General features: G+C 35.1%; 1 protein-coding gene across 1 annotated transcript in view; it reads right to left on the bottom strand.

The window, feature by feature from the left end:
• Positions 1 to 12434, bottom strand: part of THSD7A (thrombospondin type 1 domain containing 7A) — a 454108-nt gene that overhangs the window by 69611 nt on the left and 372063 nt on the right. Inside the window, exons 9-10 of the mRNA XM_077122733.1 lie at positions 9204 to 9319; positions 16 to 148 (exon numbers count right to left, since the gene is read on the bottom strand). Coding sequence (XP_076978848.1) covers positions 16 to 148; positions 9204 to 9319 — 249 coding nt within the window. The remainder of the gene's footprint in view (positions 1 to 15; positions 149 to 9203; positions 9320 to 12434) is intronic.

Below are 12434 nucleotides of genomic sequence, written 5' to 3'. Positions count from 1 at the left end.
CTTTAACTGTGTTACCTGTAGGTTTGGCACACTTGAGGGGCCTCACAGGCTTTCTCTTCGTAGAGAGGACCTGTGCAGTCCCGGCCTCCGTTGGCTGGCAGCTGAATGATGACCCGATGCCGAGACTGCTTCCTGATGCCAAAGTCCCCTGGAATGAGGCAGCTGTTTTAACCTCTGCATTCTGCACGTATAAAAAAATCTCCAAATAAATTGCCCGTTTGAAGGAATTACAATGCCACCAGCCACATGTGCTTTGTCCTTGAATGACAGACCTCATCTAGTCTAATCATTCACTAAATTCTCCTAAAGAGCATGTATCTTGAAAACTCAATCTCTTTATATTTAAAAATGGGAAAAGTGGAGAAAACAGTTCCACAGTCAGCTAGCTTTCCTCAAGCTCAGCACAAAGTAATTGCTCTTTTGTACAGTTCCTTCCCCTTGACAAATATGACAGATCTAATTAATTTATTTCCCTCTACCTTAATGTTTATTTTCATGCCATTTTGCATAGCCCTGTTTACCACATGGGACTCGTATACACGCAATGAATCTTCCTTAGGAGGATACATTCAATATTTTAATGTGAAATTTTCTTTGTTATTCACTTAATTTGAAATGCAAAATGCATAAATTATTCCAGTCATTTATTATTCATGTTAAAGAGCCTAAGATCTTCAACTTAGCTTGTATTTTAAACATCAGTGCTATAAGTAGTGAAATGAAAGTGGTTTCCTAGGGGCAGATTTTTAGAGAAACATCCAAAGTAGTGATAATTACTGTAAGTGAGTCACTCTAAACTAAGTTAAAAAACAATGGAAATAATTTACCTTCAATGAAGATATCAATTTTACAGTATTATGATATAAAGATGAACAATTATTTTAGTATTAGAAACAAGTAGTGTATAACACTTGCCAACTTTGGTAAAATATATTCCAGCTTGCAATCTCTACACTTTAAGGATAAATAGTCAGTCACGTGGCACGGTAGAATTCTGAAAAGGATTATTTTAATAGCGTTCCTCTGACACATTTATGTTCTTTTGTGAGATCATTAAATATTTGATGCATAGACTACAGGAGCAGAAAAACTGAAAAGGTTGAGCAGCTCCTAATGATTAAAGTTTAATCAGAAATGAAATCAAGCATTCTTATAGTTACTGTGTTAGCGAGTAGAAAAATATTATTTGACAGTTAGAACTTTCCAACAATGGAGTATCCTATGTCAGCACGTGGGGGCGTCCCACCCAATACGGTAGGGGCAAGGGACTCCCTGCAGCGTTGAAAGAGCGCACCTGCATCAGGCAGGACAGTGGGTCAGGTCACTCATTCGGCTGCAGTGACACCTGACGACAGAGGATGCTCACCTGGAGGACGCTTTTTTTTTTAAATATTTTTATTGTTAAAACTTAACATACAAACATTCCACAATTGGTGCACAAATAATGCCTCACAATACCATCACATAGTTGTGTATTCACCACCATGATTTTTTTTTTGAACATTTGTATCACTACCTGGAGGACTCCTTCAACTACAACAACAAGATATCTGTGGGCCTATAACCAGAACTACTAAAGCTGAAGATTTTGGAACTGGATTTGGGAATCTGATTTTCCACAGGCCTTCCATGTGATTGTGAGGCAGACCAGATTTGAGATCTACTGGAATAGATGGCCTGGTCCGGTTCTTCCCAAGGGTTCACATGTAACTTTTTAGGATTATTTCCATTGTGAGAGAAACCTATAGTATTAATGACTGCATTAACTATTTTAGTGAATAATTAGGTTAATACAGACATGGGGTAGGGAATTAGCAGCTGGGGGTAGGAGGTAGCAGAAAATTAATGCATTTGCAAATACGGTCATGGACTTTTTATTGTAACAATACTAGCGTGAATGTCAGCTGCCATTTTTACATATTAAATGACTTATTTAGGGAAGATCTAAGAAGTGCCAACAGAATGTTTAATAAAATTGTTAATGCATTCTCCACCCATATATTATTGTCCAATGACCCCTCTTTTAAGACCCATTCCCCTAATAATTCAGAGCTGTGAAAAATTTTGTTTCCCTTGACAAAATGTTAAGAATCCTTTGTGCTTCTATTTTTTCTTTGGGCTCCAGAATCTCTGAGCTAATTTTTGTTTCAATTGCAGGAGCTTACCTTAACTTTGATTTTCCGGTATACATTTTCTCTTCTTTTTCCTTTCTCTTCCTCCCCCACTTAATACCTAACTCGACACTTTCTTTACACTTTGCATTATTATTTTTCTTTAATTTAGTGATTATGATTTGTCTTTAATTTCTTTAAACTAAATGATAATTGACACTAAATGAACACTCTTATCCTTTGTTTTGTATTGGAGGAAGGAGGGGGTGGTTTATTTGTCTGCTTTTTTAACAGGGAAAAGAGGAAAAGAGTAAGAGAAACAAGTGTTTGTTTTCCAGGTGATCAAAATTCTTAGAGGCAATCACTCTCCAACCTTTTTCTATCTTCAGAGAAGAGAGAAAACAGACATGGGATTGGGGCCAAGGGATCCAGGGACTTGAGGAGATCCCGAGGTCAGCCTCAGCAGCCCCTTGCAGACTGAAGCTCTGGTCATTCACTATGTAGATATCACCTGATGATGCACAGGGCTGTTATGATTAGGGAAGCAGCACCCAGTGTTACTGTTTCAATTCTATTTCACTTATTGACTTGAAAGCAAAAATGCCCACTAACCTACAACTCTGAAACATTCTAATGCCCTCTCATCGCAAACTCCACAAAGTTGTTCTTGTTCTTGATATACAGGCCTATGATGACTCTTTTTACTTCCATAATTGATTCCATAGTGACAATCCTTTCATTTTTATTAAAAGTTCAAATTTCTTAACCTTGTATGGCCCACAGAACAGAGATGGTGTCCTTGACTAATGCTGATCACGCCAAAGCTATAGCACCCAGAGAGGAAGTTTAACAGGGTTATATAAGAAGTATTATGACATCCATGTTTCTCCCCAATGAAAGACCTGTTTTCATCTTGGATCCTAGTCAAGAATTGCTTTTGACCCAAAGTAACAGCATTGCAGAGCTCAGGCAGGTTAGAGTCCTCATATCAGAGTACAGCTAAGACACAAATACAGCACATGTTTTCAAAGAAAAATGGAAGAATCTTCATTAATAACTTGAGTTTGCAAACATGCAATTTTATGACCTTCCTGTTTTTCTGTATGTATTGATGCTCAATTTAAAAATATGTGATTGATGTACATTATAGTTTCATTCAGCTTTGCTTTTTAGCCCGTAGAACAACAGTCACACATAGTAAGTGTTAAATAAATATTTGGTGAATGAATACATACATTCATTTCAAATCTTCTCAACTGAATTCTTAGGTGCTATCTTCTATTCCTTTTTTTTTTATCCATTCAGTAGTAAGCACATAAGTCTGAAATCTGTGCTTTGAAGGATAACAAAAAATAAGCTTTCATTTTTTTTCCCACTGGGAATAATGTGGTTGGAAAAAATAAAGGTATCCACTTTTGGACGTTATACTTGAAAATAGCTATCTAAAGATAGTAGTAGAAAAAATGAATTACATATTCTGAAAATAATTATGTTATAATGGAGAACATAGATTCAGAGGACATATATAGTTTCTGATTGAATTATAACATTCTTCATATATCTTAAGATACTTAAGGAAGATTTCACCAGGGAAATTACTTGATGGAAGGATTTAAAGGCAGGTAGAACTAAAATGATTTGTTAAACTGGAAATGGGATGAGTGGAGGGATGGAGCAGCAGAGTGATAGGAAATTTAAAGGGAAACATTTCATGCAAGACAAAAATGTATAGGTACTTTTCAGATCCTTAGGGTAATTCTAGTGAGATACCGCTAAAGGGCATGAGGTAGAATAGATGACTCTACAATATCCTTTGTAGCTCTCAAGGCAATACATGCAGTGAGAGAACAGGGTGAAATAGAATTTGAACAACCAAATGTATTATTAGATCAAAGGTATAACATTTTAAGATTAGAGTTACAAATAATTTATATGCATAAATGATTTCTATTTTTAAAATGCTTTGTCCAAATTCCTGAAAATTAAAAAAAAATTAACAAGTGCACTGGTTTGGGGATTGAACTATTCAATATGGATCTTTATTGCCATTGATTTTTCAAGATGTACCTTCAGAGAGGGTTGAAAAACAGTTCAAATAACTCTTTTTGTTCTTCCTGGAAGCCTAAATTGTTTTATTTTCTGTAATACTATAGAGTAATTTTACCTCTCTAAAGAGATTTTTTAATAAACAGGAAAGCTCCACCTTCTAATAAGCTCAAAATTCTTACCTGCAGAATTAATTTAAAAGAACCACTTCTTCCCTGAATAAATTTGCTATTGCTATTATCTCTCCTTAAGCATTCAATATTGTTTAGCATTTTTTAATTGTGTGGAAGTCAGTATAATTTCAATGAAGCTTGAATTATTCTCATTTCTTAGCAATGAATGATAAAACTTATCTCATGTGGTTGCTTTGGTTCCCTCACAACAAAAGGCCAGTATTCTATATCACTATTGTATTCTTCTTCACAGCTATAGCAGTCTTCAAGCAAAACAAAAGGATTCTCTGGAACCACAAAGTGTCTTGGAACTGTTGTCCTACAGCAATCCCCTCGATCACCCCTATGCTGATTTTATTTCCTCAATTCACAATTACAGTATTCTTTTTAAGTTTTAGTGCATAGGGTTGTGCTTTCTGAAAGCCTTTTGCTCTAGGAAACTCAGCATAGAGCTGCTAATAGAACAGGCAGGGCTGATCGCCTACTCCCACTGAGATAACCTGTCCTGGGTTGCCATTCTCAAACTCCTTGGCTACCATCACCTCAGGAGACAAAGTCCCCCAATCATCTCATGCACCTTAACTAGGAGCAGTTACCCACCTTTTCCCAAGAGACCACCCCAGCTAAACCCACTGAACCTCAATGCCTGTCAGTCACAATAAGAAACTAGGTCCCTGTGTTTATCATCATCATTTGAAGCCACGGCATTAGCTACATGAGTAACCTGTCACAGTTTCTCATTCTTCTTCCTCTAATCCTTCCAGCACAGTACCACTTTGAAAACATGGCCACTTCTATCTCTTTTTTTGGAAAGTTTCATTCATTCTTTGCCAATGGAAGCTGGCTCTACCCAGCCATTCCCCAGTCTTTTCTCCTCCCTCTGCCTTCAAAGTATTCAGCTCTTTTCAAGCTCCTGCCATCAACTTTACCATTACCACTCTACCTTGTAGCAGTCACCTACCAAGTCTTCATTTATTAATGATTTTGGAAGGATCCTTATTTAATCCTTTCCTCTCTTTGGTGGCTTTAGCATTTATATGATTAATCCATTCAACACACTAGGCACTCAATTATTCACTTTCAATGATCCTTTCCTGCATCTTACATAAATTACTCATTCTGTTTATGGCTTTGATGTTATTATCACCAGAACCTTCCAGTTCATCTACTTTAGTTCTATCTTACTAAAATTCTGCAACTTCAATCAAGACTGCCAAGCCACTCTCCCTATCACCTTCTCACTATCATCTCCTTCATGACCTCACCTCCTTCCCACCCCAACTTCGATTCCATACTCAATTGCTATTACAAATACTTTCTGGCAAACACCACTGGCTCCCTGTCCCGCTCTCCCTTTCTTATACTCTTCTGGGGAAGCCCCAACCTAAACCAAACCAACTATTTTCCTATGCTTTTCCCGCACTCAGGTAGTTGAACATGGCAGGAGAAACAATGACAAATGTGATGAGTAATCTACTTTTAAATACACGACTTAATGGATACTTGATATTGCCTAGTGATTTCTCCGCATATTACTAGCTTGTCCACTTTAACACTCTCCTAAATGATGTCACATCTTCCCTTTCCTCAAAACCCCTAAAGCCTGGATCCATTCCCTCAGGGATTAACTTTTCTTCACATTCATAGAAAGAATAAGTCAATTCCTGAGTGTCATGGTCAGGTCCATGTGTCAACTTGGCCAGATGATGGTGCCCATTTGTCTGGTTGGGCAAGTGCTGGCCTGTCTGTTGCTATGAGGACATTGCATAGAATTAAATCATGATCACATCAGCTGCCTCCACAGCTGATTCCATTTGTAATCAGCCAAGGGGAGTGTCTTCTGCAATGAGTGACATTTAATCTAATCACTGGAAGGCTTCTAAGGAGAATTCAGAAGAGACTGTCTCTCTTTCTCCTTTGGCTGGAGAGCCTCTTCCTTCTGTGGAGCTCATCCAGACCCTCCATCAGAATTGTCAGCTTCACAGCCTGCCCTACAGATTTTGGACTCTATGTTCTCACGGTTACGTGAGACGCTTTTATAAATTTTATATCTACGATATTTCCTGCTGATTCTGTTTCTTTAGAGAATCCTAGCTAAGATATTCACCAATAGAATGCAAACATAATCCAATAATCCTGCTCTCAGGAAGCGTACATTCTATGGATTATTGGATTATGTTGTACTGCTATATCTCTTAGATTTAGAATTGTGCTTGTATTTACTTAAGAAATACTTGTTGATTAAAAAATCAATGATTGCTTAAAATACTATATATGATTAAGAGCACAATAAAGTATTTAAAAAGTTATCAGTAAATTGGTCAATATATCCCAACAAAATAAATTACAAATTTATATTAGCAAGTTTTCTTTCATCATGATCTGAATACTTTTTTCACACTGATACACAATTAATCTTTTCAAAAGGCTGCTTTCAGCATGCCACATTAAAACATTTACCAGTAACTGATCATATGCAGGGTGGAGTGCCTTCTGCTACAGGAGCAAATCATTATGGACTAGAAAACAAATAATATCTCATTCTTTTATGAAGAACTCCAGCAAAGGATTAAGACTCACCATCACTGAGGGTGAGATTGAGGACCTTAAGATCCTACTTACCAAAAGGTCCTACTTAAATAATGGGTCCACACCCACAGGAATGGATTAACTTTAAGAACGTGATTTTCTAGGGTACATAAGAGCTTCAAACCATCACAGTAGTCATGTAAATCTTACATTATTTGGTAAATGTAGAAGGGTCTATATTTTAAATGAGACCTTTCTTACAGGATCATCAGTGGGCTAGTTATATATAAGAATCAATGAATAAGTACTTCAATAAGTATTTATGCATATATATGAAAATCACTGTCATTTAACACATGCACAGCATTTCGATCTATTTATTCCTTCATCTATTGCTCAACATTTTTAAAAGTGCCTTACATGAGTTATCACTGTTTGTCACCAAAAATTACTTTTATTTTATAAATGAGGGAAAAGAAAAGAGCAAATCACTCTCTTAGTACTGTCAAAATCATCAGCAGAGATCAAAGTAAAAGCACATTATTAGATTCTCACATGTTATTTTTATGAGCAAGTTTCCTCTTATTTCTACTTTCCCGACATGCATTATGCATAACAAGATTACAAATGCATTTTCAAAACTATACAGTATGAAATTCCTATACTACTAAGATGACTCCTAATTCCTGGATACATGCTAACACCCCAAATCATTTTCAAATAAAAGTCTAAACAAATGGGAGAAATTTACTTGAGTCCTGATTTACAGGAGTGATTACTGAGAACTCATTGTAATGGAATCATTTTTCTTCTTTCTTTTATTATTTCTTTTGGAATACATTATTAGACCAAGTCAATTTTTATTTTAAAGTACCCACGTAATATATAGTTAATATAAGGATGAGCCAAAGGTCTTTCCCACTTCCAAAAATGTCACTTAAAAATGTTAAATTTGAGTTAAATTATTAATCATATCCTTAAAAAGAAACCACATGTTTTGGAATTATTAGTAAATAATCCTATGTGATACTAATATAATTATCAAGTATAAAATATCAAGAATAAAATTTGTAAGCATATGAATTCCTTTTTCATTGTGATAACCTATGTTGATGAACAAGTGACAAATATAACCAAAATATTAACTTGAAAGTACAAATCTATTGCTGATTTTGACCAAACCAAGGGATATCAGGTGTTATTTAGTTTTTAAGAAAACAGATAAGAGAAGAAAATTTGGAAGAAATGTCAGACTATGACATTGCTTTATTAGCAAGTTTAATGTCATTAATATTTAAAAATTTTATGTTTACAACTGTTTTTCTCTTAAAGGCTCTTTAAATGCCTAAAAAAGACCTTTAAAGTCAAAGTTTTCTATTGTTCCTCACTTTGTAGTTTAATTCTATAAAATATTTCAAGCATATTTAAAATTAAAAGACATAAAACAGAAGGTGTTTCAACTCTGAAAATAACAATCACCCTGTGAAAACAATCCATGATTAAATTTATCATCTCACATAGTATGTTAAGGATTTAAATAATTTTTGTTAATTTAAAATAGTTGTTTTACTGTTAAATTAGAAACTGATTCTTAATCTCTCTAGTTAGAGTGTCAAGAGCATAAACAAAAGCATAATGAGAATTTAAGGTAAATGAACTCCATATCTGGAGTATAAAATAAGAAACAGGAGGCTATCATTCGTGACACTGAGAGATTTGCTGCGTTATTGCATAAGCATCAGAAATATGCCGATACCTTCCTGAGCAGCAAAGACAAAAGGTCCTGTCTTGGAGAATGTGGAAAGACTAAAGGGTCTGGCTGTGCACATAAAAGCCAGAAGAAGCCAAACTGGGAACAGATTCTCATCTTGTAAATGCCTCATGGAACATAAAGTAAGTGTTGGCAGAGGAAAAATTTGGTCATTTTTCTCTTTCTCATTTTTAGGGTCTCATAATTAAATCTGTGGTGAATCTCATCCCATGGATATTTCTTACCCTTAAAAAGGTTGGAAGTCGCATGTATTGATTTGGTGATGCTATATTCTTTTTAAATTATATAACATCACTAAACATTTTTTTTAGAATTAATTAAAAAATAAACATTATAAAATAGTTGAGTCTAGAATCTTTTCACTTTCATCTATATCATAACATTTGAAGTCATTTTTGGGCCTAAACTCAATTACTTGGTACTGCCTATGGGGCTCCAAAGTTTCACAACATTCTCGGCAAACCAGAATGACACAGCTGTGCAGAATCACAACCATCACTCAGCCAGAAGAACTCGGAGTGCCTACTGATGGGGCCTTGTAGGGGAGAAGCCTCGGAACCCTGCAGAGCGTACCTTCTGCACATGAGGACGGGCATGGTGTCCAGTCACTGTATGGGCTCACGACACAGTCCTTCCTGCAGGGAAGCAGGCAAGGCCGCACTGTCTCTGGCCGGAGACTTTCAGGACACCTAGAAAAAGCAAAGGGAAATTACTGGGCCTCCATCGCCATCTGGGAAACCAGGTAAATCATTATCTTTAGGATATTCATTTCTAAACTTGCTAAACAGTCACCAATCTATATTATTTAAATTCCAGGAGATTTTCTGCTTTTGATAAGAACTATACAACTACATTTATATTGAAAGAACTACATAAATTTTTTTCAAACTGAACATCAATAAAGCATCTCAATGTGAGACTGACTGTGCTATATAAACGAAAGATAATAATTGTACCTTATGCTCATACAGGAATCTCTCCATTGTAAAGTATGCATTTACTAATATCCTTTATAAGACATTTTCTAGGAATTCAAATCGCCAGTTCTACATTTTTTGTATAACCTAAATAGCCTTGTTGCTTATTAGAATTTGTAGTTATTCTACACTTTATTTTTGCAATATATGTATGGCATAAAATAATTTTATATATAATAAATTTACTATACTGAATATATGCTCAAATACAATATGGTATGTATAGCTATGTATTTCATAATAGATAAGTAATGAAATAATAAAAGTATATAGATCATTACAAGCCATTTTTTATTTATCTCTGGTTTTGTTGAGTGTCTTTATTCTTCTCTTTTCTTCCACTTTATCTCCAGTTTTAGGTTTTGGGATTTTAGAATTTTTTTTTTAGACTTTAAAAAGACAAAAATTTCTTTTCTGGAAAAAAAAGAATTAAAAATAAATAAAACATAAAAGTCCCATCAGTAACTTATAAAAAAAGTTACATCAGTAACTTATAAAAAATGAAAAACTGTGCGCTTATCAGCAATTATAGTAAAAATACACTATTATTTTTAAAAAGCAGCAAAAACATTTATTGGGAACACAAGGGATAGGCAAGAGTGACAAAACACTAAAATATCTTATTCATATAAAGTTTGCACTTACTAAAGAATATTTTTAGGAAAAATATTTTAGTTTGTGTAGGTGATAAACATTTTTAGGAGTTGACGTATGAGATCTAGATATATTAACTTGCTTATTATATACTCACATTATTTCTAGATCCACAAATTCTCCCTTGTAGTTTCATGGCTTATTCTACTCTTGCTTCTGGTCAAATGCTGGCCATGAACACTCACACTGGATGAAGACATATATTATCTTTTTCTTTTTTTGCATGGGCAGAAACTGGGAATCGAACCCACGTCTCTGGCGTGGCAGGCCAGAAGTCTGCCACTGAGCCACTGTGGCCCTCCCTAAGCTCTTCTCTTTTGAGGTCATAAAAATCCCTGCCAAGTAAGCTAAGAGGTAGTGAAGAAACAGACAGCCAAGATAAGTCTTCCTGGAATAATTTGGCAAATTAGGGGAAAATGGGATTTTAAAAGTACTCCACATGAAGGAAGCCAAATTTTTTGTAGGACAAGATAAACTGCCTTTCATCATATAAGTTAATCAGGTTTAAGAAATGAATTTTGAATGAAAAATCAACACCATTAATTTATTTCCCATACTTTGTTGGCACTTCATTTTTGGACATATCTTGTATTGAAATTATATATCTACATATGCTATCTCATACATAAATACTATACTTCAAGGAATTATACAGATACACACTTTCCTCTCTTACTTTAAACCACTGGGGTTTGGGGGGGGGAAGTGGGTTTAAAATATAAATAGGCATCAACACTTTAAACAGAAATAATCTCTCACGTTTTCACTGAGGATAAATTTGGATTTCTCCTAATTAGTGTGAGTACTCAAAATTGTGGACTACAAAGAAATGTAGATGTGAATGTAGTATTACATTTGAGATTGTAAATCACTAGAAGGGCAATTGAACACACATTATTATCTAGGAAATATTATATGGCAAAACCCCACATATAATCCAGTTAATTCTTCTGGAATGAGGGAGTTATTGGTTAGTAATTATTATTGAAGGCAATCCTTTTCATTGAAGCAATTTTATAACTTTGGCAAGAGGAGAGCATTTTTCAAGTGCATGCTCTTCAAATTTTAACCCTCACTAAATCAGCGGAATTTACAGTGTTATCACTGACAACCTCAAATATTCTGTTTTAGTTTAGAAACATCCACAGCAAGATAGTTGGCTAACTGTGGAGAACAAAATTACTAACAACAAAGCCATTAAGTGAACACACAAAGATAAATTATACAGCCTAGATTACATCCAATAAAACTAATTCAGACTTCCTTTGGAGAGGCAATTGGTGCAGTCACCATGTTTCTTTTCTCCTTTTTTACTGTTTGTATTTAGTGTTTGTGGTTTAAATCAAGGGATTGATTTTCCCCCAAATCTTATTCAAGGTCAAATTAAACAGATGTGATAGGACTTGAAGTTTGTTACTCAGAGGATAGATAAGATCAATAACATTGATTTTACCATTGCACAGTAATCTGTTTTATTAAGAGAAGTTTAAAACAAGGTTTCTATTTGCATTTTTGTTTGAAATGCCTGGAATTGAAAAGCATCCACTGAAGTTAGCCTGGCATTTAGGGAGAAGGGCAATCACATTTCCATCCCCCCAAAATTCATGGCATGTGTTTAATTTCCCAGAGTTTTAGGGCAGAATAAATCCATTTGATTTTACAAATCTATACTTGTGTACAGGTCATTGAATAAAGGCTGCAAGGGTAAAGCACATTTTTAATGTATTATTGTAGTGGTCTGACATGGGTTTCAGGATACCCTTCCTATTGAATGATGTAATGAAGCTAAAGCAGCATGCTTTTTCACACATAGGCTTGAGCAAATCTACTTGCTTGCTGTTATCCATGACAGGGCATCATATTTTATAGTTTGTGTAAGCGATGAAAATATCAACTTCTGAAAAGTGATTATAAAACAGGAACAGAGTGAGCTTAGCACAATGACCTTCCACCATGTCCCATGGCAGACAGGTCAGGCATAACACCCTGCAGTGAAAGTTTTTACCTCTGTGCTTGTCCCAGCAAGACTCCAAATCCTCTAGGATTTAGCGCTTGAGTGTCTGCTGTTACAACTACTGAATTTCAATACACTGCACATTAATTTCCTGAGTCAGATTCAGAGAACAACTTTAGCATAATTTCTATTAAAATATTGGTTTGGGGCTACCCATTA

The sequence above is a fragment of the Tamandua tetradactyla genome, chromosome 1, assembly GCF_023851605.1.
Source record: "Tamandua tetradactyla isolate mTamTet1 chromosome 1, mTamTet1.pri, whole genome shotgun sequence".
Taxonomy (NCBI): Eukaryota; Metazoa; Chordata; class Mammalia; order Pilosa; family Myrmecophagidae; genus Tamandua; species Tamandua tetradactyla.
The sequence above is the reverse complement of the archived record's forward strand: the minus strand, read 5'-3'. Positions and strand labels throughout refer to the sequence as shown.